General features: G+C 39.6%; 2 protein-coding genes across 3 annotated transcripts in view; one reads left to right on the plus strand and one right to left on the minus strand.

Annotated features, from left to right (window-relative positions):
• ALDH1A2 (aldehyde dehydrogenase 1 family member A2) overlaps nt 1-2,701 on the minus strand; it is a 65,789-nt gene extending 63,088 nt beyond the window's left edge. The window contains exon 1 of the mRNA XM_041469117.1: nt 2,627-2,701. The gene's annotated coding sequence lies outside the window, so the exon portion shown is untranslated. The remainder of the gene's footprint in view (nt 1-2,626) is intronic.
• On the plus strand, nt 923-25,460 carry AQP9 (aquaporin 9). 2 transcript variants are annotated; one of them, XM_041469119.1, is made up of 6 exons: nt 923-1,104; nt 11,901-12,027; nt 15,577-15,714; nt 17,797-17,915; nt 19,531-19,748; nt 24,983-25,460. In XM_041469119.1, exons 1-6 carry the CDS (start codon nt 1,003-1,005, stop codon nt 25,143-25,145), a joined length of 867 nt encoding a protein of 288 aa, XP_041325053.1. In that variant the 5' UTR covers nt 923-1,002; the 3' UTR covers nt 25,146-25,460. The 2 variants fall into 2 exon arrangements, with proteins under 2 accessions (XP_041325053.1, XP_041325054.1); XM_041469120.1 differs by lacking the exon at nt 923-1,104 and adding an exon at nt 1,116-1,248.
• The last annotated feature ends 1,668 nt before the right edge of the window (nt 25,461-27,128 follow it).

The following is a 27,128-nucleotide window of genomic DNA, read 5'->3' on the forward strand; positions in this document are numbered from 1 at the left end:
CAACTAGACAGTGTCAAGTCTGTATCACATCTGATAAAACTGATCAAGATGCTGAAGAAATAAAGGTGTCATATTTTTCTCTAGGAGGCGCAGTTCTTCGAGATATTTGGCAACTTCAAGTCTTAAGACCATAGAAAATAATATTATAATGCTCCATATTATAGCAACCACGCACTTTTAAGCTAAACATACAGGAAATATATAGTAAGTCAGTGCTTCACTTCCCTGTTCTGCCTTGTAGGGAGCCACTGGACCAAAGCAGATTTCATTAAATGTTCTTCATTTATTCTGCCTCGTTGCTCTTTTGTAAACAGGGAAGTTCACTAGAGAGCAAGGCATTTAGTCCAAAAAGAGTATTGTGAGTGAATATGCAAATTCAACACACATCACCAAGGTAAGAATCCTCATTAGCCACTGAAATGTCTCAGAAGTTATGGGCTTTTGTGTGCAGGGTACAGCACAGCATTCTCCCAGGCATTCGCTCTCTTTACAACTTCCCCTTGAAAAATTCTTTGACAACCAATAGTAGCATGGTTTAAATCCCAATCTAGGTCAGAGAGAAATTTGCAACTATATATTGGTTCCTTACTTCGTGGTTTATCTTTTTGCCTTTCTTTTTGATCAGATGATAGAAACAACATTTTATTCATTCTTACCAGGATTAAAAAAAAAAAAAAAAAGTAACATAGGAAAGGTAATGATTAATCCATTCTGTAAGAAAAAAGAAGAAATCTGATTGTGAACTTACTGGCATTATCTAACCAGTATAAGTAGAAGTGCACTCAGAGAAGGCATAGAATGACAAACCCATGAATTGTCAGGGCATGTTGAATTGGTTCTGTCAATGCCTGCAGTCAGATGATTTCACTGGCTGTACAAGATGAAATCTCATATTTCAGTGTTTAAGTAAAAGTGTCAAAGTTCAGCTGGAGCGGGGACGAATACAGAACAAATTTTGTGTGTATTTGTAACCAGGGCACCAGAGCAATAGAGGAAGCCAAAATGAGCCGGAAAAACAAAAGGAGTTTAAAGGAGAAATTTTCCTTGAAGAACAGCCTGGTTAAAGAAGCCCTCTCAGAGTTCCTGGGAACTTTTATACTGATAGTAAGTGTCAGCTGCTTTCCTTTCTTCCTACTAATCTAATGTTGGACAGTGCTTGAAAGGGGACATGTACGTTTTTCTTGTACTGTGCCAGCAGTGAGGTTACAGCCTGACCGTGCACAGCTTGAATGAATTGCTCCTATGATGGTAAGTTTGTAATTCCTTTCTTCACCCCATGTAATTATCACTGCCTATAAAAAACAGATTGTTTTATGTATTACAATTGTCTGATTGGCATTAGATTTCATCTAGGAGTAGAATTTCAGTGAAGGAGCACACTCTGAACAGTCCAGATATGTACAATGGATGTTGCTAATACTCTCCTGGTTTTTAAAAACTCAGCAGCTCATTTTATGCACAGATTCTGTTTACATTAACAAACATATTGTACTGCATGTTTAGAAAATTTTAGTTGAGTTGTTTTCCTGTGTAATATAGGAATTTAGCTTTGTGATTTGAGTGAACTTATTGGGAGTTGCATTGCCAAACCTTCGGAGATTTTGTAAGTTAAAAGTTAAAATTTTTTGGTTTAAACTGTACTATTATATATATATATATATATTGCTTGGTCCTATAGTACTGCTACAACTTAGATTAACACCTAAATTTCACATTTTTATAACCCCAGATTTTATTTTCTTTTTTTACTTAATTTCTTGTGCAGTTTTTCTCTGCATTTTGCACTGGAACTGTGACTCACCAGGGGAGAGAGCAGGCTCTGTAGCAGAGCCAGAAGTCAAGCAACTAGACTATTTATGCCAAACTTTCTTTCTTTCTTTCTTTCTCCTTTTAGTCTGGACAAAGCAATATTGCTTATTGCTAAATATTTCATCATAGTGAAAAAGGGGGGGAAAAAGTAGCAGGCACAGTACTGACATAGGTTTTATAACTGTAACTATATCAGCTAAATTTCAAGTAAGTCATCTAAAAATTCCAGTAGCTCATAAAATACTGGAAATTATGGTCTTTACTACAGTTCAGCCAACTGAAGTGCACCGGCACTAAAATAACATTATTCTCAAATTTAATACCATCCATAAGATGTTATTACAGTAAGGAGCACATTTAGAAGCAAGGAGCACAGAGCACTTTACAAACATTAATGAATTAAATGTCACAACACCCTGGTAAGGAGGGGAAATGTCATTATCTTCATTTTGTATATTAGCAAACCTGATTACAGGAGCCTGCACAGGAAGCCTGTGGCAGAACTCTGACTATAACCCACATCACCTGACTTCCAGTACTCTGTCCTCACCACAAGATCCTCCCCCTCTTTCCATTAATAAAATTAAGCAAGAGAAGAAAACATATTAAAGTGCAGATTAGACTGCAAATGCTATTATTTAATATTATGCTGCACAAGGCTAGAAAGGAAATGCAAACCCAGATCCTATTTTCTAGTATATTCACCATATGAGTGTAGTAGAAAATGAAGCTACAAAATTGTTGTTGACAATCTGAGTTTCTCATTTCTCTTACCCTTTCTAGTTTCAGTCTTGGTTTAAAGCAGAAAGAACCTCACCTGGATTAAGCTGCAGTTTTCTCAGTGCTTGGATACCTCAGCTTGTGTTCAGACTGCACAAGTAACAGCAGTACCAAGTGTTTATTGTGAAGAAACTGCTTTTTCTGCTGCTGTCTTAAGCTGCGCAGGGGGAGTTTAGGTTACACATCAGGAAGAAATCTTCACTGAAAAAGTGATTGGGCACTAGAATCACCTGCCCAGGGAGGTGGTGGAGTCACCATTCTGAAGGTGTCTAAAAAAAGATTGGACATGGCACTCAGTGCCATGGTTTAGTTGTTGAGGTGTTGTTAGGTAATAAGTTGGACTTGATGATCTCAAAGGTCTTTTCCAATCTAGTTTATTCTGTGATTCTGTGATTCTATTTATTGCTGTAGCTTTTAAACTGTGTCAGCTAGTAAGCACTTAAAGCACAGATAAATATTAAACCCTTAATTTCAATTGGAGCTAATGAAAGAGGCACCCTAGTGAGTCAGAGGACAGAAATCTCTGAAGAACAGCATGTATGCAAAAGAAGCCATAGTAATAGGATAGTGGAAGAACTCTTGTGTTAAAGCTGTTACAAATGGAGAGAAGAGTTCACGGCCTACAGCACAGTTGATTCACAGTTGATTTTTGCTGAAAGCCACTTGGGGTTGCTGTGATGGTGTTTAGAGACTGTGGAGAGCACCTGTGCCACGGAGTGAGGCTGAGACAGCATTTCTGTTAGCTACAGGCTCTGTCTGGAAGCCAGTGCTAACTGACCACACCTAAATCTGGGACCCACTGCTGGGAGTTAGCCGGGTGAAACTCTGTCCCTCCAAATCACCTATTTCTATTTTTTCTGGAAAATAACATGAGAGGCTACTTACTAATAGGAGCCTAAGCTACCATCTTTGGTAACTCCCAGTCTTGCAACATTATTTTCCAAACAGGAAATCTAGGAAGTGGAATCACTCATCAGACAAAAACCCAGCCTTCACCTCAGGGTGTGGTTTGCAATGTTAGACAGATTTGACACAACAAGCCTTGAGAAAGGCACTGGCCACAGAGTTTGGATAAAATCTCCTGGTCAGTCCTACTCAGCATACTGCAGTTTGCCTTGCAACATGGATTCAGTGCACGTAGACAAACTTCTTTCCAGGTAAAAATAAAGTAGAAGATGAGCTCCAGAATCACAAGAAATGTGCTGACCATTAATGGATGCTCAGTCCAGTGGATCAGACTGGAGATGCTCCAAATAAGTAATCCCTCCTGAGAGATCCAGAGTCAGGTTCTCAGGTGCTTACATTACACGACATGATAATACAGGCACAGCTCACGTGAGCCATGCTTAGCAAAGCACCCAATTTCAGTAAGAAACATGAAACTCCAGGAGCCTGGAAGCATCTTGAGCTGGGAGAACACCTGCCTGTTTGCACCATGGTGGCTGAGAGCCCAGCCTCAGACAGTCTCAGCCTCCTGCAGCTGGGACTGGCCCCAAGGTTTCCCTTGAGGAAGAGCTCTCTAGGGAGCTTTTAGTTCTCCATCATGTTTCCTGGTTCAGTGCATTTCCTCTGGGGACTTCTCCGAGTTAATCTGGGGGACAACACCTGTGTGCTAGCACAAGAGAGTCAGGAAGCCATGCTGCATCAGATAGATGGTTTATGTGGCTTTTTAGTGAGTCTGGTTGGAACTTTCCTATCCAACTGCCTCTCTGCTTTTAATCATGCTCCTCTCCATAATTCCTCTTTGGAACTTGACTGCATTGCTCTCAACCAAAATGGGATTTACTCTGACTTACACCATTAAGTATATCTGAATTGAAACAGTTCCAAAAGGAGATGCCAAATAGGCCATGTGGCTTCCTTTAACAGCTACCTAACACAGTTTCTATTTCATTTTCACTCTCAAAAGCATCTTACTGAACAGAGCTTCCCAGAAAGGAGCTGCACAGGAGCCAGGATCTCCAGAGGCCAGAACAGCATTCACTTCCTTGCTGAGACAAAACACAGGCTTCCACTTAGCACAGAAATACAAGTGGGGAGTATATATGCTCCTAATAGATACCTATATATGTATTCCTATGTGCATATTCCTATAAGCCTGGTCTCCAACTGGAGGTGGGGAGCCTCTTGCAACGCCCATGGAAGCAAATGTTTGTGTGTGTTTAGAAGATTCAAGGCACAAGCATTAACTGAATACATGACAGCCCTGAAATAGTTCAGCTAATGAGGAAGGCTATTTATCATCAAAATATTTTAGTCTTGTTTTCATATTCTGACCACTTCATTATGCAAGTTATTTCTCCTGCTCTGTTGCAGAGTTGAGTTGCTTCAGAAAAATCTTCAAGATTAGCATTACATGGAATTGCTCAGTCCATAAGATTAAAATTTAAACCATTTTTCTATATCTACTTTTTGTGGCCCTACATTCCAGTGCACCTTAATTGCAATACTGCAGGGTAACATATATCCCTTATTCTAAACATGCATTAGAATTCTCATTGCATGATGTTACTACATGAAAGAGAACATAGCTTTTCATCCTTTGCTCCTTAAATAAGTGTTTAACATTTAACACAAAACCACTACTTAGAAATTTTAAACAAAGATAAATTCCAAGTCCTAAATTTTTGTGAAAAGGAGACTTCTTTTTGTATAGGATGAAATTACAGCAAGTTTTGTCTAAGGTAAAACATTAAATATCAGCATGTTCTAACAGCTGTCTTGTTTGCTATCAGCAATGAATTTCCTGGAGTACAGAATCTTGTATAATTAGCTCTTAGTGAACTTAAGTTTGTCAAAGCTAGATAAGTGGGTATTAACACTTATTTATAATTGATATTTTGATCTGTCACTCAGCTTTTAAAATATTACATAATGCTACAAAGACCATGAGCCTTAGCAGTGTTTGCACTTTGAAGAGCAGCTCTTATGTCAGAGATCCATACTTTTGGGTCTCTGGCAGCAAAAATATAGTACAACCAACAAATAATAGATGCCACTCATGAATCTAATGTTATATAGTTGCATATATTTTGATGGCATTACATTTTGCTAATTATTCTGGTGAAGACATACAAACTCTTCTTCCTTTTGAAACTGTATTAAACCAGCATTGCAAACAGAAGATGAAGTGGTTACAAAGACCCTTAGTTGTTAGGAGGTTAAGGAGGGTTCTTGCATACTGTTGTTATTTTTATAATCTTATTATTATCAGAATCAGGTTTTTTTTCTAGACAGCCCTTCTGTTTTAGAAGTCATTCTTTAATTCAGCTGAATATTAAGCAGTGTGAAAGATTTGAAAGGAAGGTTAGCTAATTATTCTTTTATCCCAAAATATTAATGCAGCAAAACATTCTGAAAAATTATGGGAGTCTTTTGCTTTCCATCCAAACTTAGGTCCCCCAGTATATGACATTTCAAACTTTTAGGTGACTCAGATGTTGTGTTACACGAAAGCTTTGAAGAAAATTATTTTCATTTCTGCAATGTCCGCCCCAGCACGTAACTCAACACTCATGGTTTAACCAAGAGGTTTCAGTAAGTTGAACTAAATTTCCCAAAACCTTTTTCTGTGGATACCCTTCTCCTCAGAAAGTTTGCATCTATAGGACTGAAGCATAGGCACCTCTGCCTGAGACTTACAGAAGACTTGCATCTCTCCAACCTTCAACTGTGAGTGCAAAACTTGAATTTATGTTTCACAGACACAAATTTACAAGGTGTTTTTTTCAAAAGTTTCACCAAATAAAAGAAAGGTAATAAAAGTAATAACTTTTTAAAGCTGTCATAAACAGTTGGAGAACAGAATAAAAGAAAATAAATGTAGTTTGTGCTATGCAGTGAGTTTATATCTTTGTGATCTCAACAATTCCATAAACCATTCTGGTTGAAAGTGAATTCTAGGGAGCTCTCCAATCGAATGTTTAAAGGCAAATGTGACTCTGTTCCTCTAACCCATTCCTCACAGGTTTCTTTACTGTTAAGAGCATTCAGATTTCTTTTTTTTTTTTTTTTCAACAGCAAACAGCTTAGATTTTAATTACTCCTAACCACGTACCTCTAACCATGAGGACACAGCAGAGATCCAGCTCCCCTGTTTCTGCAGCCAAAGGAAGGAGTAAAAGAAAAGGAGCAGGCATCCTTATACTCCAAGGAGAGGACAGAAAACCTCCTTTCTCCGAGTCTGCAATGCCCAACTCTTGCACACTTTCTCAATACTAAGTTCCCTGAGAGTTGGTGCAGAGACTAAACATATTTTAGGAGTTTAGAAAGGTTTAAAGCTTTTCAGCTGGGGTAGGAAGCAAAGCATCATAGCTCAAGAAGAAATGAGTAAGGTGGGAGGGAAGCAGCACTGAACAGGTTCTTTTTCTCTTCAAGGCTGCTAGGTAAGATTTGGTTCCTCTGCCTGGCCTTTTCTTTCTAGCCCAACAGGCAATGTTTTACTCCTGAAAGTTTGCATCTGAATATTACATTTTATTTTCTTATGAATTTTTAGAAATTCAGAAAATAAAATGAAAACAGCTTCAGTGAAGAAACTGACTCAAACCAGTTGCCCTCTATAATTCAGGAAAGAAAAGCATTTAGCATTTCAGGATGGAGTGTGCAATATTAATCATAACAAAATATGAGAAAATGCAGACTTTTGCATTCTCTCTAGGTGATTTCAAACTTTTATTTGTCTCCTATTGTATATGCAGAAGCAATCATAAAATTTAAAAGCATCAGTTTATATAACACAGCATAGTCTGTCCCTCAATATTTCCACTATTTTTTTCCCACAAAGCAATTTGAACCTGATATTTATATGTTTTTAAAGCTTTATATACACAAATCATCCAAAGTTTTATTAAATTTACAGTCATGTCTCCAAGTAGTAATGTCTCTTTCTGTCACTAGAAAATGGTTTCAAAATGGCAATAATTTGAAGGCTTATGTCTATACTACTCAATTAACTAAATGTAAGGGCTTGGGGGTTTTCGCACTCCTTATTTATGAGATAGCAAGTCTGAAAAAAATTAAAACCCATCTGAACTCAAGAGGATATTGGTTGTTTCCCAGAAGAACATCAGGAGAACGGATATAGTGACTTTTTATTACTCTAAGCTTGATTAAATCATAACATACAGAAATCCTCCCCAACTCACCAAAACATTTCATTAATGATAAAATAAGAGCTGTGACTGGTAAGCTTGACTGGTAAGCTGTATTTTTTATCTCACCTTTAAAAGTTTAAGTACTCTCTGATTTAACAAAATATAGCAAATATTAAACATTAAATTGGATGAGGACTGAAAGGGTTTTCCTGTAACCTGAATTCTTGCAGAGCTAATGCCCTGAATTTTAGAAGATCTAACATGTCTCTGTTTTTGTTACTTATAGCATTACTGTCCCTGTTGAAAGAATGCTTAGAAACCCTATCTGAATTAAGATCCTATGTAATACACAGCAAAAATACATCTATGTGTGGAAAGAGTTTCTAATATTATAAAACATCTTATTATGAAATTCAATAGGTAAATTCTTAATCAGACTTGCTTTGTAAATGAAAGGGGTGGAAATAAAAGTCAGTTCTAAAACACACTCCCCTAGGAAGACACCACCAATTTAGCACACCTCAAACTGAAAAGCTTATTTACTACTTTTATAAGTAGCTAATTCTATTTGGAAATATTAATGTTGGGTAGGGGAACTGCACAAGACTACAGTACACCATGAAGAATGCTGTAAAGTTTTCATAGGCACAGATCCCTACCTGCACAGAAAGGCAAGTACAGCCACTATTTTTCTAGGATTTCATGACTGAAGTGAGCAGTTTATGATTAAATACTAAATTTTTTTGTACCTGCTGACTGTATTCCTTATAACACACTGAGTTCCTGTACTCATGCACAGCATCATCAGCTGTGCAGCCATGGAGGCCACACTCTGCCTGCAGGGACACCTGTGGAACCCACTGCAGGTGTGTGTCACCACAGCTGGAGCTGGGGATGAACAGAGTCCACCACTGCACAGCTCATTGCCTCCACACTGCTCAAAAGCTTGGTTGCCTCTTGAATGTGACAGTCAGAAGGTGTGGCTATAAATGCACACCACTTCTAGGACTGTGTGATTAGAAAGGGGCTTTTTATATAAGCATTCTTTAAGATGTGTAAAACTTTACTGGCCATGTAGAAAAATAGATTCCCTAAAATTGTAGTTTCTTGCAGAAATCCTACTTACACTGAAAAATGCTGTTACAAGCATTTGGAAAAATCCTGAAAATAGTAAGATGGAGGGAAAATGATCTTTAATCTCTCTGGTGAATGGGATACAGAAAGTCCTGCAAGCTTCCAGACAGTAACAGGACCTTACACTCATTGAAGGCCAGTTGTTTTCCTTTCCTAACATTAGCCTTGTTATTCAAGACAAAGAGAATGATCTAATGGGCTATGAAGCAAGTTTTTTTGGTAGAGAAGGTTCAGACAGCTACTCCACACCCAAGCATATTCTTCAGGGCAGTAATGACTTTATGAACAAAAAAAAAGTCAGTGCTGAAAGTACTCCAGTAATTTTAAGCAGATCAGGCTATACACAACTGCTAAGAGGAAAACCTGGCAACATAAGATAGACAAGATAAGATAAAGAGATCTGGCTATATTCTACGTAAATTAAACTCTCATTTACTCCATGTGCTTCAATCAATGAGTGTTGTGGGTGCAACTGATGGCTGAGCTTGGCCTAAAATCTTAGAATATTTAATTACAACTTAATGATCTAGTTGGTCTTAATGCAGTCAAGCAAAGACTTACAAGGTATTAAATTGTTGTTTGTGTAATTACATGACTAGGTGATAGTTTCCAGTTGCACCAACCTAGCTACAGTAGGTATGAGGCAACTCTTTTCTCTCCTTCTTAAAAGGTCAGCAAAAGGAGAGAGTATTACAGTGACACAGCTCAGACCTGCAGGCTCAGCTCCCAGTTTTCCCATTCCTGGATGGGCACACACTGACTGTGCCTGCAGCAGCATTTAGTCATTGTACATGAGCAGGTTCACCGAGTGCAGCTGTGTTCCAGCTGGCTCACATGTTTTCTCTGTAGAAGAGAGACTGGTTAGCACAGAAATGGATCATCTGTAGTTGTGTATTTCCCTAAGACATGCAGAGCAGGAGCTACAATGCAAGAGGACTACACAGCTGTTCTGTATGACTCTCCTCAGTGCTGGTAATAAAGAAAGGGAGCCCACAGCCTCCCTCCATTATTTCCTTCCCTTCTCTTGTGAATTAGTAGTTGATATACATAGATGTTGCTATCCCCTATCCTTTTCTATAACCATCTTCTCAACCCTGTTCTCTTTTTCATCATCCTTACAGAAAGGGGTAATGTTTTCAAAAGAATGGCCTTTGAATCTGCAAAACTTTGCCTGTGCCATTTCAGAATACAAGTGCACACTATACTTGTAGATTGAGCTGGTTGCCTGAATTCAACCTGCACCCCAGCATGTGCAGGGGCCCAGAGCAGCCTACTGAACTTGCTCTTCATCTGAGTCATATCTTTCCCAAAATCTGCAGTTTCTGGAACACTCCTTTTAAGAAATCTGGAAAGTGAGAACTAGAGCATGTAAGGAATCTGGAAAGTGAGAACTAGAGCATGTTAATTCCACATCCTCTAGATTCTTATGAATTCCAGCAACCCATTCTTTCCATTTAAACATACAAATGCATTATGAATTGTCTCATATGAAGTTTAAAAATAGATGTCATTTCAGCTGCGACCAACTCCAATGTGTGATATTTTGGTTTGCTACCTGTATGTGCATTTGTGCTTATCACGTGCATTGCAGGTTAGAGCAGGGCTAACGCAAGCGTGGCTCGTCTGTTGCACAGAAGCTGACTGGAGCGTGCACTGTGTCCTGGAGCTTCTAATTATACAGTCCAATAAACTGTGGCTATCTAACACCACCCTACCCTTACATAACCAGAGCTGCAACACTCTGGCACCAGTGAGTGTTTTGTTTGCTTACATGATTATGACCTCAAGGCAAGAGCTGCACCTGGGCATGACACAGTCTCAGGGCACTTAGAAATGCCGTCTGCATTGAAAAGCTGCTTAAGAGTGTAATTTTATTGAGAGCTTTCTGTCACATTTTGGTATTAGCTAAAACCCTTGGGGAAATAATGGAAACAAAAGTATGATTTTCCTGTTTAAATTGCATCTATTCTAGCAGAACTTGCTTGTTAAACCTCAGTCACCAAATCATTTTGGTACAGTCTATTTCTAAGGCAAGACAGATTTTCCCATTACTTTGCAGTTTCTGAATTCAACTGTCTTGCAACTGAAAATAAGCAATAAGGTTGCTCAACATATATCTAGTCACATCCCAGAAACTGTATGATTCACATCACTTACAGCTGCAGAGAAGCAGTAGTTTTCAGACTATAGAAATTATTTGAGATCTTCCATAGAGTATTGGCTCCTTGTTCAGCAGAGCACATAAGCATATATTTAAAAAGCAGATTTTCAAAGACACAGAAATGAATCAGCTAGTCTATCTCAAACTAAAAGGTTTTTGTCCCTTTGAATATCTTTCCTGTCATCTTTAATAGGCTCTAAACATATGCTTGAAGGTAAACAGAGGCTTTTGAACTGAATAAACATCATCTTGAGCAAATATTTAAACCTGTTACTGAACTTTATTCTGAGGAGAACCAACAAAAATCCCAAACTAGTTTAAATCCATTTAGAGTTCTTCAATGCGAACTATTTCGATATCTCCACTTCAGTTAATTCTTCAAGCTGCAGAACCAGTGAAATATTTTGCTAGAGAAATATATGATATAAAGTCAGCATAATGATACAACACAGTGTAAATACCAGAAAGTTGTCTCAATCCATAGTTTCAGCACTAAACATTAGAAGCCTTTTGAACTACCTTTCATAACTTTTACAGTAAATTTTTCATCACTTATCGGATCAGTCTGGAGCTGAGAACTTACCTCACAGAATTAGTTTCACTTTCAGATGCTGAGTTTTGTTGTAGAGGCAGTGCAGTCTTGTTTGGCTCCAAGTTCTGATCAGCATCCCCTCATTGTGCCTGAAGAACAGCTTTCTGTGTGGAGAGAGGTCCTCATTAGCAGACATTCTTTCCTGTGACAGAGACAAGGAAAATAAAAAGCAAATGTGAGTTGCAGCAAAGGCAGCAGTGGCACACATGACAAATCCCAGCACTGTTTCAGTATTCAACAGCATTTGCAGCTATACCAGGAGAGCAGAAGTCCCAAGCAGTAACACTTGACAGACACAGCTGTGATTTCACACTTGTCTTTCCCAACGCAGGCTCTGGGCTGTGGCTGTGTGGGCCAGGCCGTGCTGAGCCGCGGCGCGCACGGCGGGCCCATGACGGTGTCGGTGGGCTTTGCCATGGCAGTCACCATAGCAGTGTACGTGTCCGGGGGCGTTTCTGGTAAGTGACTTATTTTCTTATATAGCATTTATTGCTGCAGTGCCCAGACTCCCTTGTTAAAGGGCTTCCACTTCATGGTATAAACAGTCATGAATTAGGAGCAGTAAGCACCCTTACAGCAGAGTCCACACCAGAGTTTTGCAAGTAAATCTTGTGTGTTCTTATTTCCCTCTATTCTTTCTGTTTGACAAAATGTCCCACCAAATTGTGAACTCAACTACAGTGTGAAAACCTTGGCAGACCTCTGGCTTTTATGGAAGCAGAAATCTGCTTGGTGTTGCTTTGAAAATTCTGTCAATAGAGATGATCCTGGGCAGAACAGGCACTGTGTTTAAAGAAAAAACCACGAAGAGCAATCCAGCAGTCACCAGATAAAATGGTGGCCAGCTACACAGAAAGCAGAATGACCCACTAATGGGTATAATGAACAGGATCCACCGTCAAAGTGCAATTTGTTTCTTCATGTCCTATGACAGGCAATAGCAAGTCTGTTCCTGTCTGATTATTCACAGAAGCAGCCGATCATAGAAAGCAGAAACAGCAGAAAGGTTCAGTACCAGAGATCCATTCAATGACACTGTCAGTGTACTGTCCTTTCCATTCAATGACACTGTCAGTGTAATATCCTTTCCCCCTTATTTCTGCTGTAACACTTGCTCAAGCTGTATTGGTCAGGAATCTCTCTTTAGTTGGGGCTAAATTAGCTGGGCTAACTAACCAGTGCCCACAAGTGCCATGTTGGAGGCTGCCTTGCCTCCTAGTTCCACCATTCAATTTGGCTAAACTAAGATTGGAAACATTAGCATAAATGCTTTTAACAATTAAAGCCTTCCTTTAAAATAGAAAATGATGTAAGAACAATGCTGTGCATGAAAATACACAATACTTTGTGTTGTATGCAGAGTTTATATTGGCCTTTAAAGCACATTGTACTCCAGGTCTCACAGAGGCATTTCTTACCCTTCATAAGAGGGTCAAGTTGGTCTGGACAAATTTCTTTAAGTATAATTAGGACATTAGAAAGAGTTCCTGTAACAGAAATTACTGTGGCCATTTCTATTCTCTTTACAAATTTTTTAAAGAGGCACCATGCAGAAGGTTTCCATTAGAAAGTCTCACATTAGAAAGTGCTCCAGGTTCTACAAAACAGGCAGTCTTGTCACTGCCATTGACACAAACCAGAACTGTTCCTTAATATCACACAGAATTAATTCAGCAGCACATTCCTATTATCTGAACAATTTTTAACTACAGCCCTTGGTTTACATGGAGGCAGCTAAACTCTTCTAATGCAGTATCATAAAAACAAACCTGTGAAGACCAAGCCTACATTTGCACCTTTAAGGGATATTCATCTCCATCATTATGTTGAAAATTAGAGTTCAATCCCAGCAGGGCAGAGCAGTTGCAGATGTTGCAGTATTGTGCTTCCTGTGTTTTTCCCATGACAAAGGATTCTGCATGCAGTGCATTTTCTCTGTGAAAAAATAGGAACAGATATTTCAACAGGCTGTTATTATCCAACACATGATTACTAGTGGACACTTCAAAATACAAGCTCCTATGTAGAATTTTTTAGCAATTTCTGTGGCTCTTGGGTCAAATTCTCATTTTTAGGTACCACTAAAATATTTTTCATCAGTTCTCTATGTAATTCTAAATTAATGCTAACAAAATATATATTCTGCATGCTTGGTGATTTTGAGCTTTTTATATAGGAAAATTCCCCTTTTTAATTTTCCTCCATCCAGTTATTCTCAATATCTAGATAATTTCCCACCATATTATCCAACTTAGCATTTCAGAGCCATGACTGTGATCACTGCAACTACAAAAGGAGGAACACACTGTCCGAAGTGAATTTTTTTTTAAACCGGTGGAATGGGAATCAAGAATCTTGTAACCCCCCTATGTCAGCCTGAGGGCCTTCAACTAGACTTTACCTTTCCATATTTAATGTTAATCAGGCCTCTGTAATATTATTATAACTTGTCCTGGCCATCACAGTCACCCTGTATTATATACAGGTGGGAAATAAAATCAGGTGTTGAAAGAAAGGAAAATTATTAATTCCAGCCAGAGTAAGGAACAAAAGACAAGACAACAATTAATCAAAATTCACATGAAGGGCTGTTAAATTAGGTGCCATCTATCTATTTGCTCTGTGCTGAAGAATTTGAAACACAGTGAGGAATTCAGCTTTTAATTCAAGACTGGTGCTACTTGGTCAGCATTTGGAAAAGCTACAAAGAAGGTTTTATCCAGCTTGTTATCTGTGTTTGTCAGTTCATTATGTATCAAAGGTGCCTGGATTTCATAAGATAATGACTCACTGACCTGAAGTGCAAACAAACACAGAAACTGTACATAGAAACCCTTTCTCCATCACTAATCTTTGACAGATAAAGGACATGCTCTTTCAGTTATTTTACCAAAGACAAAGGCCATTTTTTTCTGATATTCCTACAGACTGAAATGAGACCTTATCTGGAAGATAAGCACAGGTTCCCACATACTTGCAAAATTTGAGGTTTTTATTTTTCAGTATTTATTACAAAGAAGTACCTGTTAATTTATTTGGCAATTTGTATTTCTTAAGTAGCAACCATGTATCTGTAAGCAATGAAATTTTCCAAGAGCATACCACACCTTTTTTGTTGACAAAAGATGTTGAGGGAAGAGACCATATGACATAATAAATATATTTTAGAAACTAAAATTGTCACGAAGAATTCCAATGCTACTGAAATATTTTTCATGCATGAGTTCAGATGTAGCTACTCCTGAATAAAAAAAGGAAGGAAGTTTCACAGGAAACTGAACTTTGTTTCAGCACAGCTACTTTATCAGTTTCCTTATAATGGACCTTTCTGGAAAGCACTAGAACCAGATAGAAACATGGTGAAGGACTATGCACTGCTGCCCCCAGATTCCATCTAGGCACAGCTCACCAACAGCCAACATGAAACTGGACAGCTCTAACATTATTTGATTTTGTCTCCATGAAAACTGAGTTTCTAAGTAACCCCAGGTTGAAGACAGGGACACAAACATGACTTAAATCCAGGGCACTCCAGAACTGTCTCAAGATACATGCTCAAGCCAGTAACAGTCCTTAATCCTAATATGTGCTTGGGATACTAAAGGAATGTTCTTCTGCCCCAGTTCTCTCCTAAAAATAAAGCCAAAGGCCTCGAGGAGAGGGAATATGTGCAGAATAAGGGACCACCCCATCACAACCAAGGGGGCAGGTTACTATTTTTCTGGAAAAGTTGTCTATAAGTTACATACTGCAGGATAGCAGTCTGATAAAGAGCACAGTCCACAAGCATCAAGACTAAAGATGGATCTTAGTGGCTTTTGCCCTCCTTCCTCTGGTTTCATCCAACTTGTTTCAGTTTAATTGCAGTCACCATTTAACTGCAAAATAACATCTAGAAAACCTTGTACTGCTCTGGTGTTCAAAAGTGCCCACATTTTTACAAATCCTTCACCTATTCTCATGTATCTGAGTCATCCACATGACTTAATTTTTGATTTATTTTTCAGGTGGTCACATAAACCCAGCTGTTTCATTAGCCATGTGCGTGACTGGAAGATTAAAATGGACCAAATTACCAATTTACATATTAGCACAATTCCTGGGAGCATTCGTTGGAGCAGCGGCTGTCTTTGGGATTTATTACAGTGAGTACACCTTAGACATGTTCACAGGACAAACTAGAGGTCAGGCAGTCTCTAAGGCCCCAATTTTTCAATGAATGTCAGGCAGGCAGAGGACTCTTGTTCACACAGGGCTAATGGCAGGAATGAAGCTAAAGCTACAAAAGAAGAAAGGAAAGAGCATAAGGAGTTTGAAGGGAAAAACAATGGCTTGAACATTCCAGGTACCCTACAAATTTACTGAAACACTTAATACTCCAGGAAACATTCTGATATTTAGAAAAATTATTCATGGGAAATCAGATACTCTGAGATCATGTATTTCTCAGTAAGGATTTTAAATTACTTAATAGCCAGGATATAGGGCTATCCATCTTCCAGGCAAATTAGAAACATTAAAGACCTGCTACAAGTGCCTGTAGGCAAGAATCACCAACATTGTTCATTGAGGGTACAGGATATGAGATCAAGTCCCTCCTGACCAAACCTCAGACCACCCTTGAGAGGTGACTCTCCAAGGCAATGAACTCCAGGTACAGTGATAAACAGGTTACATATTTGACAGGGAAAAAGAAAAAAAATTTCCCCCTATCCCTGAGGCACAGGGTTTTTTATACAGTGTGCTAGAAAAGGAAAAAACAGGAACTGACTGACTGAATCCACTCAGTTGGATCACTTGTTTCAAGCCCCTGCTCCAAAACTCTGCTCCCACTGGCCCAGCCCATCTCCTCCAACATCTCCCTCCTGTGGGCATTGTGTCTGCAGACTGTGCTGGGTCTAGGTACAGCAGAGGAAGAACAAAAATGGAAATGCCCCTCGTATGTCTGCTCAGTACCCACAGTAATCCCAAAGAGGCAAATCTTTAGGAACAATGAGAACTGTTTTGGGAAGAATTGTTTCCTTTTTAACGTTAGTGTTAGAATTTGGATACTGGAATTCTGGAACAGGATTTTCATCTGAATTTAAGTCCTCCTCAAGCCTGACAGCGAGAATCAGGGCAGTGGCCAGGATGCCGCAGTGTGTCAACATGTCAACATGTACATAGGGTTGACAGGGGAGTCACTGCATTCTGCCACAAGGGCAGCAGTAGGGTAGGGAGCCAAAGCAGGAAGCTTAGGTCTAGGTTAGGGACATCTTCCTCATATTCAGGAGTGCAGGATTTTCTCATATCCCTATCTCTGCTCAAGTCCTCCTCTTGCTCTAATTAATTTCCAAACCTCTTCTGTAGCTTTTACTTCCTGCAACTTGTAGGACTTTCATGTACCCTTTGAGGTCCACTGAGAAGCAGTCACTGGTAGAAAAACAGACATAGGAGATCATTCCTTTTTCCCCCTCGTAATAGTTAAATGCCGCAGAATTATCTGACACTTCAAATAAGAGCTTGATCTAAGTAAACTCTCTGCACTCATGTTGTGACTTTAAGCAAAGCTAGAATAGACAGAAACAAAGAGAAATAGATTTGTCTGCTAGGTTCAGGAGGAGCTTATCACCCTCACCATGACTTTCATGGGAGATGGGGAGCTATTTCTTTATTCACAAGTATCATCTCATCACCAGATCCACTAATAGAAAAATGGATTTGAGTTTGTTACTCATGTCTGTCTATGAAGATTTGAATACTCCATTTAATATCTTCCTATTTCTACAACAGCACAATTGTCAAATGGAATAGCAGTAATTCCTGGTGGCTGGGAATCCACAACTGCACAGTCAGGATGCCGTGCGTTTCTTGGGTCGTTATGAAAAATGTAGCATCTCTTCAGAATAACACATCTGTATTCAGAATCAGAAAGTGCTCCTTGGCACTGTTTGGAGCTATGAGCAGGGGAAGATCAGCCCCATTTGGAAAGCTGTGGTACACGAAACAAGGCACAGGAGGAGAAATGAGACAGGAGGGTAGGAGGAGTACATAACTTCAAATCCAATAATGGTGCTCCTAGGGAAAAAAACATCAGAGAATCACCAAATGGTTTGGGTTGGAAGGAACCTTAGAGATCAGTTTCAGTTGAGAATGTGAAGTGCACAGACCTATCACATATATTCTATCCTAGAAAACATAGAAAAGTTTATGGAGAAGTGCAAGCAGTTGCTGGCTTTTTTCTACAGATGCCTTTATGGAGTACAGCGACGGAAAACTTGAAGTCACAGGACCAAATGCAACAGCACAAATCTTTGCAACATATCCAGCTCCATATCTGTCCCTTGTAAATGGGTTTGCAGATCAGGTAAGTGCACTTGCTATCTTAATTTTACAAATTAAATGTAAAAAAACCTGAAAAGCCAAGCAGTAAAACACCACATAGATCTAAAAAGTGTGCCAAACCTCACCATTTTGTACACCTCATCTTGTACAATACAATGAGAATGCAATGCTGTTTGCAGGGGGTTATATTTTAGTAATATTTTACAAGCAAAATAATTTCAAGTTGTTCTTTCTCATACATCATCTTAATTGTTGCGCTCAAAATGTCTTTAAAGCAATATATGTAAGAGGTTTTGCTCAGCATAAATCAATGTTCCTCCATAAATCTCAGCAGTCATGTCCACTTACATCAAAATCCAGCCCATTTTGTGGACCTATTATTCCTTAAATAATGCCTAAGCAGACAGTTTAACATACCCTGAACAACTGAGTTTTCTACTTCCACAAGCCTCCTCTCTAACTTTCTTTTTTGCAGATAGATTTGTAGTATTTATTTTTCAAATGACTGAACCTGAAAAATCCACAACTTCATTTCTAAGCTTTGTCCTTTAATTCCAATTACGCAACAGCACAAAATGAAGTTTCATATCTTTTATATACTTCTAATCAACTTACCCATCTTCTTCAGGAATACATGAAATAAATACTGCATGAGTAAGGGATAGAAAACAAGGGATGGCCTGAACACAGAAATTCATTACGTAAAAGATTGTGCAATCTGGCTTGAAAAAAATCTAAGCCTTATTTTGAAGTTTTGTAAGAAAGACAGTTTTGATCTTTGGATCAGTCAAATGGTAAGACTTTCCCTAAGCTATTTTTTACCCATGCAAGTTTCAAAACAAACTTAAAAGCAGATGAAAACCAAATAATTTTTAAACCCCTCAAACTTAAGCTTCTTCAAATCAGTATAGAAATTGAATATTTTGACATCACTGAAGCTTTTGTCTGTTTTCCTATCAAGTTAATTATTAGCAAAATCAACATTGACAAAGCATTTGATTTAAGCAGAGCTGTACTTGCATTGAAGTAATTCCAGGAAAATTTCCTTCAGTGGCTCAATTAGCATATGCAGTACAGAGTTCATGGTACAGTTATACATGCAACCCTAATCTGGGTACTTCCTAATTTTAGCTGCTCAGTTTTGACTTGACAGATTTTACTTTTTCTTCTGATGTTTTACAATACCTGGACAAAGAGATGCATATCTAGTCTAAATTATCAGCATAAACTACAGTCACATAAAACACTTTTCTATCAATAGAACTGCTTTAGCAGCAAAAATTGAGTGAATAAAAGTGTAAAATTGACAGGGAAAAAAAAGTGGAAACAAAGCATTAGACCTCACATAGGAGATGCCTTTTAAATCTTCTTGGTTTAGATTTTTTTTTTCAAATTTCCTCAGCACATTTCTTGTCTTTGTCTTTCAGCACAGATGAAAGACACACAGATGATCACAACTTCTCATTACTGTGAAGCAGAAAGTCACTGAGTTCCAAATTTTGCTATTCTGTATAGTGGGATAAAACTAAATACCAGCTCTAAGCCACTCCAATCCACAAAGCTGCCATAGCCCCTCTTTTCATTATTGAAAAAATCTACATATATTTATTCAATATTCTTTTCTTTGCCTTGGCCAGGTGATGTCAACAGCTGTTCTTCTTCTGGCTATATTTGCTATTTTTGACACCAAAAATAACAGCGTACCCAAGGGCCTGGAGCCAATTGCAGTAGGACTTCTTGTAATTGTTCTTACTTGCTCCCTGGGAATGAACAGTGGCTGTGCCATGAACCCAGCCAGGGATCTTGGCCCAAGGCTCTTCACAGCCGTTGCAGGATGGGGGATGGAAGTATTCACGTAAGTATGCCTGGAGATGAAGTCAAATGCCCCTGGCAAAAAATGTTTCTAGGAAAGTAAGATCCTGATTCAACATGGTACCAAGTCATACTTTATATACATACAGATAATTCTTTACATACCAGAAGCAGCTATTCATGCACTTTAAGCCAGATATCCTCTAGGAACTGGGCTTTAAAAAGGATTTCCTGCTCCTAGGGCAAATCAAACATGCATAATCTCTAATATCAATCATTGTTTCAAGAAGACCTTTCCCAAAATATAAGAGCTTCCTAGAGGTCACTGAAAATATGAGTGCTTTCTTCTTGTGTCCTGCAGCTTTCAGGGGGAAAAAAAATCAGGAGAGAATTAGGTGGAAATATTTATTGGGTGCTGTTAAAAACAGAGACATATCAGATTGATTTAGCCTATGATTACTTCTGAGTTACTGCAGAAATGTACAGCAATCTAAAAGCCTGACTTCCTGGCTGGGAGGGAAGGAGTGAATGGAAAAGCTCCCTTCATTTTCCCACCTTTCAGAGCCCTCTCAAGCCCCCGTGTGCACACACACATGCTCTTGGCTGGCCTAATGCACAGCTAATTAGTTGCACATCAAATCCACATCTTACACGTAGCCAGGGTAAGAGGCACTCTGGGGTATCTAAGCAAGAGAAATCTGTCATCAGGAAGCAGATATTTTGGTTTATTTTTGTATTGTTTGTTTTCCCAGTTATTTACAAGCAGGAATCCCCAGTAGTACTGTAGGCCACTGGAGAGCTCTGCTTAGTAGAGATTTTATTTTAGCAAGAAACAGAAGAAGCACAAATAATCTCTATTTATTCAGTATGATTTCTATTTACACAAATCATGTACCTTATTTGAGGAAAGCAGTAGCAAAGCTTTTCTCATACAAAAAAAAGCCAGGCATGGCACAGCTGAAACGGGCACACAGCCACAGCACAGGCCAGAGCCAAGGCTGGATGTAGCCCAGCTCTGGTCAGCTGCTGGTGGGAGATCAGCTCATTGGTCTGGCTACATCCAAACTTTTCCTCCCCAGTAGCTCTAACCACTGTACTATTTTAAAAAACAAGGACACACAGAGCAACATACCACTCTCAGGATTCTCCTTTCTTCATACCTGCATAATCACAAGTAGTTGTGGGCTGTGGTATTAGCCATGGTGTCATTCTATAACTGATAACGTATTATGAAGTTGGCTATTACATTCCTGAAAGTTTGGAAGCCTGATTGTATTGTGATCTAGTCACAGAATACTTGTGAACGCCCCTTCTCCCTACAAGTATGGCCATACATGAAAAAAACTACAAGAAAACTCTACATCTATACCAACATGGATTCTTTTCTAGTGTAGTTTAAGGTTTCATGTAAGAGAGGGAATGCAGTCCCACTGGAAAGACCTTGTTAAGAAATTTTAAAATGTGAACATAAAAAATAACATACAAGATCTCTGATCCTTGCCAGAACTTAAAACAATATAAGGGATGAGAAAAATTGAGGAAGAATTCTTCCTCCCTGCCTTCAGTTAAAAGGCTACAGCTATAACCAAGTCCAAGGGAATGATACAAGAGGAATATGTTATTTTTTATTTACTGCACAGATCCAGGTGAGACTCAGGAAGAATCTGAGCCTTGTTAGGTAGATGGAAGAGCCACGGGAAAAGCCTGAATGATTGTAGTTAGGATCCTAAATTGCCTGATGCTCTGTTGTACCTGAGCAACTTAAAGTGGTACAGCAACAGTTGACAAACATACCTTGGATATCTTCATTTAAATGGAATTCACAACCTTGAGACAGGTGTTCACAATCTGTAGTAAAGGCATGTTTGGGAACTGGGGCCTGAGCATGAAACCTCCACAGAGACACAAGGGGAGTGCTTACAAACCCAGCAGCAGGAAATACTCAGGAGACACTGAACATCCTTTGGAGGAGGATGAAAGCATCTCCCAAGGCAACTGAGTCCATGTCAGTGAATGTTCAAGCATTGCCTACAGAACAGCCAGGACTGCCAGGAAATCCTCACTTTGGAACAGATCAGATAAATAACAGCAAGACTTTCTACACTGCTCCCAAGCAAATACTCTAAACATTGAGATAATTACCTCACAGTAGAGAAATCCCCTCTACCCTTCTTTGTGCTTGAAGGTACAATAAATGCTGGTTTTATCACATTCTCAGGCAGGGAACTAGACTGGAGGGGAGCCCTTCTGCTGGACCATGGAATTGTCCAGATGATAGGAATGCATCTGAGCAGGGATTTTCTAAATGTTGCTGTTACTATATTTTGCACAAAGACACCTGAAGGAGCATTTTCCCCAAAACCAAGCCCGAAGACACAAGCTATGGTTGTTTTAGTTAAAGGCTCCCATCAGAGAACCAGGAGTCTTTTTTAAGCACATGCTTAATATTGTGATAAGCTTAAGAAAATTTTGAGAAATCCAGCAAAATTAGCAAGTTTTTAGGTTGGCACCCCACTGTTGGCCAGTGTGAGTAGCTGCAAACAGAGGCCATTTTCCATGGGAAAAAGAAGTCATTTCCCCAGGCTCTGGGTATCATCTCAGAGGTGGCATTTCTGGCTGTAAGGGAATAAAGGGTACTACTTGCTGGTAGCTTAAGTTTTGGAGAAATGCAGCAAAGTTTGCAAATTTTTAGGTTGGCAACCCAGTGTCAGCCTGTGTGAGTGGCAGCAAACGGAGGCCATTTTCCATGGGAAAAAAGTTTATTTCCAGGAGTCTTTCTTAAGCACATGCTTAATATTCTGATAAGCTTAAGTAAAGTTTGGGGAGCAAAGTATTGTTCGTAGTGAGAGAACAGCCAGAGCGTTGAGTCCAAATACCAGATTGGATTTTGACAAGCAAAACCGAGCATGAAACAGCAATGAGAGAGACAGAGGCAGGGCTCTCCAGAGCAGTATTTCGTGCCAGCATTCCACGGCAGCCCGGGACAGCCCCGCGCGGTTCGGCGCGGTAACGCTGACACCTCGTGGCCGCCGGCACCGGGGACGAGGCGGCAGCGCTGAACAGAGCTGCACTGCGGGAAGGGCCAGGAGGGAATCTCCTGTCTGCACGGGCATTTGCGTGGCACTGCGGCCTCAGAAGCATTTAGCATTCTCCTCGGGGTGCAGCCCTGCAGCCCGGGTTACCTCACGAACAGCGGTATCTCCCTTTCCCGCAGCAGCTGGCTAGTGAAAGGTGTATCTGCAAGTCTAAACGGGCCCAAGTTCCAGTCCCTGTAGCTTAGACGCTGTAGTTTGCCGGGAATTCCCGCAGCCAAGCTCAGTCCTGCGGGCCAGGCCCTCCTGCCGCCTCCCGCACAAGCAGCGGCGGCCGATGGCAGAGGCGGGGCTGGGTGCCCCCCTAAGCCGGCAGCAAAGCCGGGCCCCGGGGCACAGCCAGGGGCTGAGGGCACTCAGGGGCCTTTGGCCATCTGTGCTTGGCGCAGCGAGTTCTTGCTCCTGTGCCGATGACACAGCACCGAGTGCCATAGAAGCCCCTACTCGGCTGGGTCCTGACTGACCCAGCCGAGTTTTGGCAGCAGCCTCTTGAAAGGCTTTGCACCCAGCATCTCAGCACAGGCTATCCAACGCACAGCTGACTGCAGCTGCTGCAAACACAGGCCGGGATTTGGAGAAGGTCATGCAGGAGCTGACAAGGCACAGGCCAGTTCATGGAACAGGCTGAGAGAAACCGGCCAAGAAACACCTTCATTACACACCCCTGTATAAACACATCACACAGAAGAATACATGCAAGTACTTGATATAGCTTTTGTTCTGCTGATTAATTCAATAAAATATTAGTCCGTGCTTGTTCCAGAAATTCAAGTGCTCAACAGCCATCCATGATTCAAAAACAAACGGACTTATAAACTCAGTAAAACAATATTAGAAGTTACTTTATATCCTCAGGGCAAAATAGAAATAATTCTAAAGGTAAAACATACACATGCAAGACATTTCTGAACGAGCAGTAATAGTATCAACAGGGCACCAATGTTCTCCCAGTTCTATTCTTGCATTGTGACAAACACAAGCTCACTTCTGCATAAAGCTATACAACTGAGTGTTGAATAATTATCCTGACAGTTTAAAAGTTTCCCTGCAGCTTCCTGTAAAGTTCCTCTTACAGATTAATTTGTCCCTTTGTATTTCTGGGAGAAAAAAAAAAAAATCTCCATTTTCAATATGCATGAAATTGAGGTAGCTGGATTTTCACTGGAGATTCACATATTCAATTAATACAGCATGTTATCAAATCAAAACACCTTAATGCATCAGTACAGTCAAGAGAGACTGTGCTTTGACATGCATACTCAGTTATTTACTGTCTGAATGTGGCCCTCTAGGAAAAGGAGAGCAATTCTACCAGCCCAATATTCCTGCATAAAAAGGTTGTTATTGACTGTTTTATACAGTTCAATGGTGGAAGTCTTACTTTAAATATGCTTATAAATCGACATATTTAATATTAAATCCTAGTAACTGTGCAAATGTAAACATTTCAGTGGAATCAGCATGCTGGACTTTCTTAGTGAATACAAAAATTCTAAGATTAAGTTTTAGATGCATAAAACTTCTAAGCATTTATTTGCCTCTTGCTGAAAGACACCGCATTTTAAACATAGAGATAAGATACTGCATCATGAAATTTGAATCTTGACCACTCCAGTTAAGGATAATCAACTTTACAGTCACTCTGTTTTATTACAGTGCTTAAGGTAAATATACTCAAAATTCAGTTTAATTTATTACATTTGCCAAGAGAAAGATAGTATAAACTATTGCAGGTATGAACTTGTGGCTTATTTCATGCAGATGAAATAAGCCACTTTTGTAACATCCTGAAAATCTATTCACAAGCATCTGGGGACAGCACAAGTGAAGATTGCTGGGCAATAAATACGTGCCCTTTCATTTCACTGCAAGCCAGTGAAACATGCTTTTCACAAGGGAGAAATCATCCTCTGTCCCCAAACAGACATGCAGTAAAAAGGCCTTATTTTCTAAAACACAGCAAGTACAGCACACAGACCATGTCTGGTGCTTGTTATTTAGCGTTTCAATCAGAACCAGCCTGGGCAGAGCAGATGGGGGTGTCACCCATTTACAAAAATGTGAGACAAAATAGAAAGGTCTGCAGTATAGCAAGTGGCACACCACTGGATCTGTTCAGGGACTAATTCACAGAAAGGTGTTCACCAGAGCTACAACACTAATTCTTGTTCTTTTTGTCTTACAGGGCTGGTAATAATTGGTGGTGGGTTCCTATAGTTGCACCTCTGCTGGGAGGTGTACTTGGAGCAATGATCTATGTCATTTTTATTGAAATTCATCACTCAGATCCTCAGTCAGGAGAAGAAAATGATGTGCATGCTAAATATGAATTGACCAATATGGCATAAGAAGTGAAGAATTTTCTCTGTCATTGTGTTGTGCAGTTTTTATGCAAATGGTTGTTTGGACACTATGAAACCCATATGTCTCAACTAGAAATTCACCTTTCAAAGCAGAAATTCTGTATAGAAGTTCAAAACTGAAGTCTTTCCATGAAACATTGGGCTGATCACATTCAAAATTGGTATCTTGAGTATGGGAAGGCTAAATCGTTCTTTTCATACGGCTTTTAGGTCAAGTTATCCTAGATGCAATTGTAGTGAGAAGATGCACTGACCTCTTAATTCAACTCTTATGATCTTAATCATGCTGTCTAATTAACTGAAAATCTCAACTATTGAGATAACTAACTGCATAGCTAGTTAATGGGTTCAGTGCTGAATTAATATGCAAGAGCAGCACTCACTTCTTAAGAATGGCTTGCCTAAACATTTAAAAGAATACTCAAATTGGCTAAATGGTAATTGAAACAGTTTAAAATAACTTTGCTAAAGTTTATGGAGCCACTATTGATCAGCAAGAAATCAACTCCTCAGTGAGTAGGTTTAGTAATTCACAATATGATCACGAAAGGTAAAAACTGCTTGTTGTAAGATCAGCACCAAAGAGACAAAGGGTAACTAAGCATTAATGCTTAGTTATTTTTAGATTATTTACTTGACCTTTATGCTACCCAATATTAAAAGCCTTATGTAGAATACTAATCTGAATCTCTTCCGCTGTGCTTTCTGGATACAATTCATTCCTGTGGAGATGGCCCAGCAAGGGGCTGATGCTGTGCAGAAGTCAGCACAAAGCCTAGGTCTGTATAAGATTTAAAGAGTCCTGCTGCTGCTGATTTATATAGGTGGATTTCATCTGCATTGTGGGAGCAATTTTAAATGTGGGAGCAGTAATTAAAATTAGAAACTGGTCTCAGAGCTAGTCCTAGATCTGAATTCCCCAAGGAAGTTCTTATGTGTAGGTTATCTCTCACTAAAGATAAATGGTTGGACATATACCCCTTCCTAAATATCCAGCCTTGAAAATGAAATTATTTCTGCTTAGTCATTGTGAATTGAATGTATTCAGTTAAAGCAAAGTTTATTTCTATTATGTATACATCTATCCATGGTTGGTGGTGGTGATCATGAATAAACAGACATCCAATTCAGCAATGCTCCTGAGCTACTTTCATGGCTAAACTTCAGAGCACCATTCAATTCACTCATTTCAGGGTGCTCTTTCCTTTGGATTCCTAGAACTCTGTTCTCTTAAATTCCACACTGCATTCCTGATTTAATTCCTGAAGTGAGGAGCCCTCTATGCTGCCACTAATAGCCTGTGCACTTCCGTGCAGTATCTGCAGAAGATGTTTACAAACCCACCTCAGCATCTGGAGCAATCAGGCCTTTGTCACTGCTTGTCTTGATCACACTCCCTGGGATGCCATGCCAAATTCATGGCAGCAAAGGGACAGAAATAGCAGGTCAAGCAAAGCTCTGCTTGCTGCAGCTCCAAGTCAGATCTTGCAGCATACTTGGGGGAGTATAATTCCAATTTTAATTATGTTTTTAAGAAAACTTACATAACTGTAATGAACTCAGGCTGTCCAGAGACATATCAGCCCTTTGCAAAATGCTCATTTAATTCAGTGTCTCCCTGTTGTGGGTTAAATTCTGCTACATCCATGCACATTTGACTGCACCCTTGTATCACTGGCTGGAGAGTCTCAGGAACAAGAAGGGAGAGCTTATAGAAACAGTTCTCAGTCTGAGCAGAGAAAAATCAAAAATAAAATGTGAAAATTAGTCCTAATTTTAAGCCTTTCATTGGCAGCAGAGACAAGCTAGATCCTGTGTCCTGTGTATTGATAAACTGCACACATAAAGCAAGATGGGGTGCAAATGCAGCTGCAGACTGATCCTTTTTTTACCCCACCCTTGCAGTGAGCGCTGTCCCTCACCCCTTGGCCACCCCTGGGCAGGAGCAGTCCCAGGTGGCTGCCAACC

The sequence above is a fragment of the Pyrgilauda ruficollis genome, unplaced genomic scaffold (assembly GCF_017590135.1).
Source record: "Pyrgilauda ruficollis isolate IOZ18807 unplaced genomic scaffold, ASM1759013v1 scaffold23, whole genome shotgun sequence".
Classification (NCBI taxonomy): domain Eukaryota; kingdom Metazoa; phylum Chordata; class Aves; order Passeriformes; family Passeridae; genus Pyrgilauda; species Pyrgilauda ruficollis.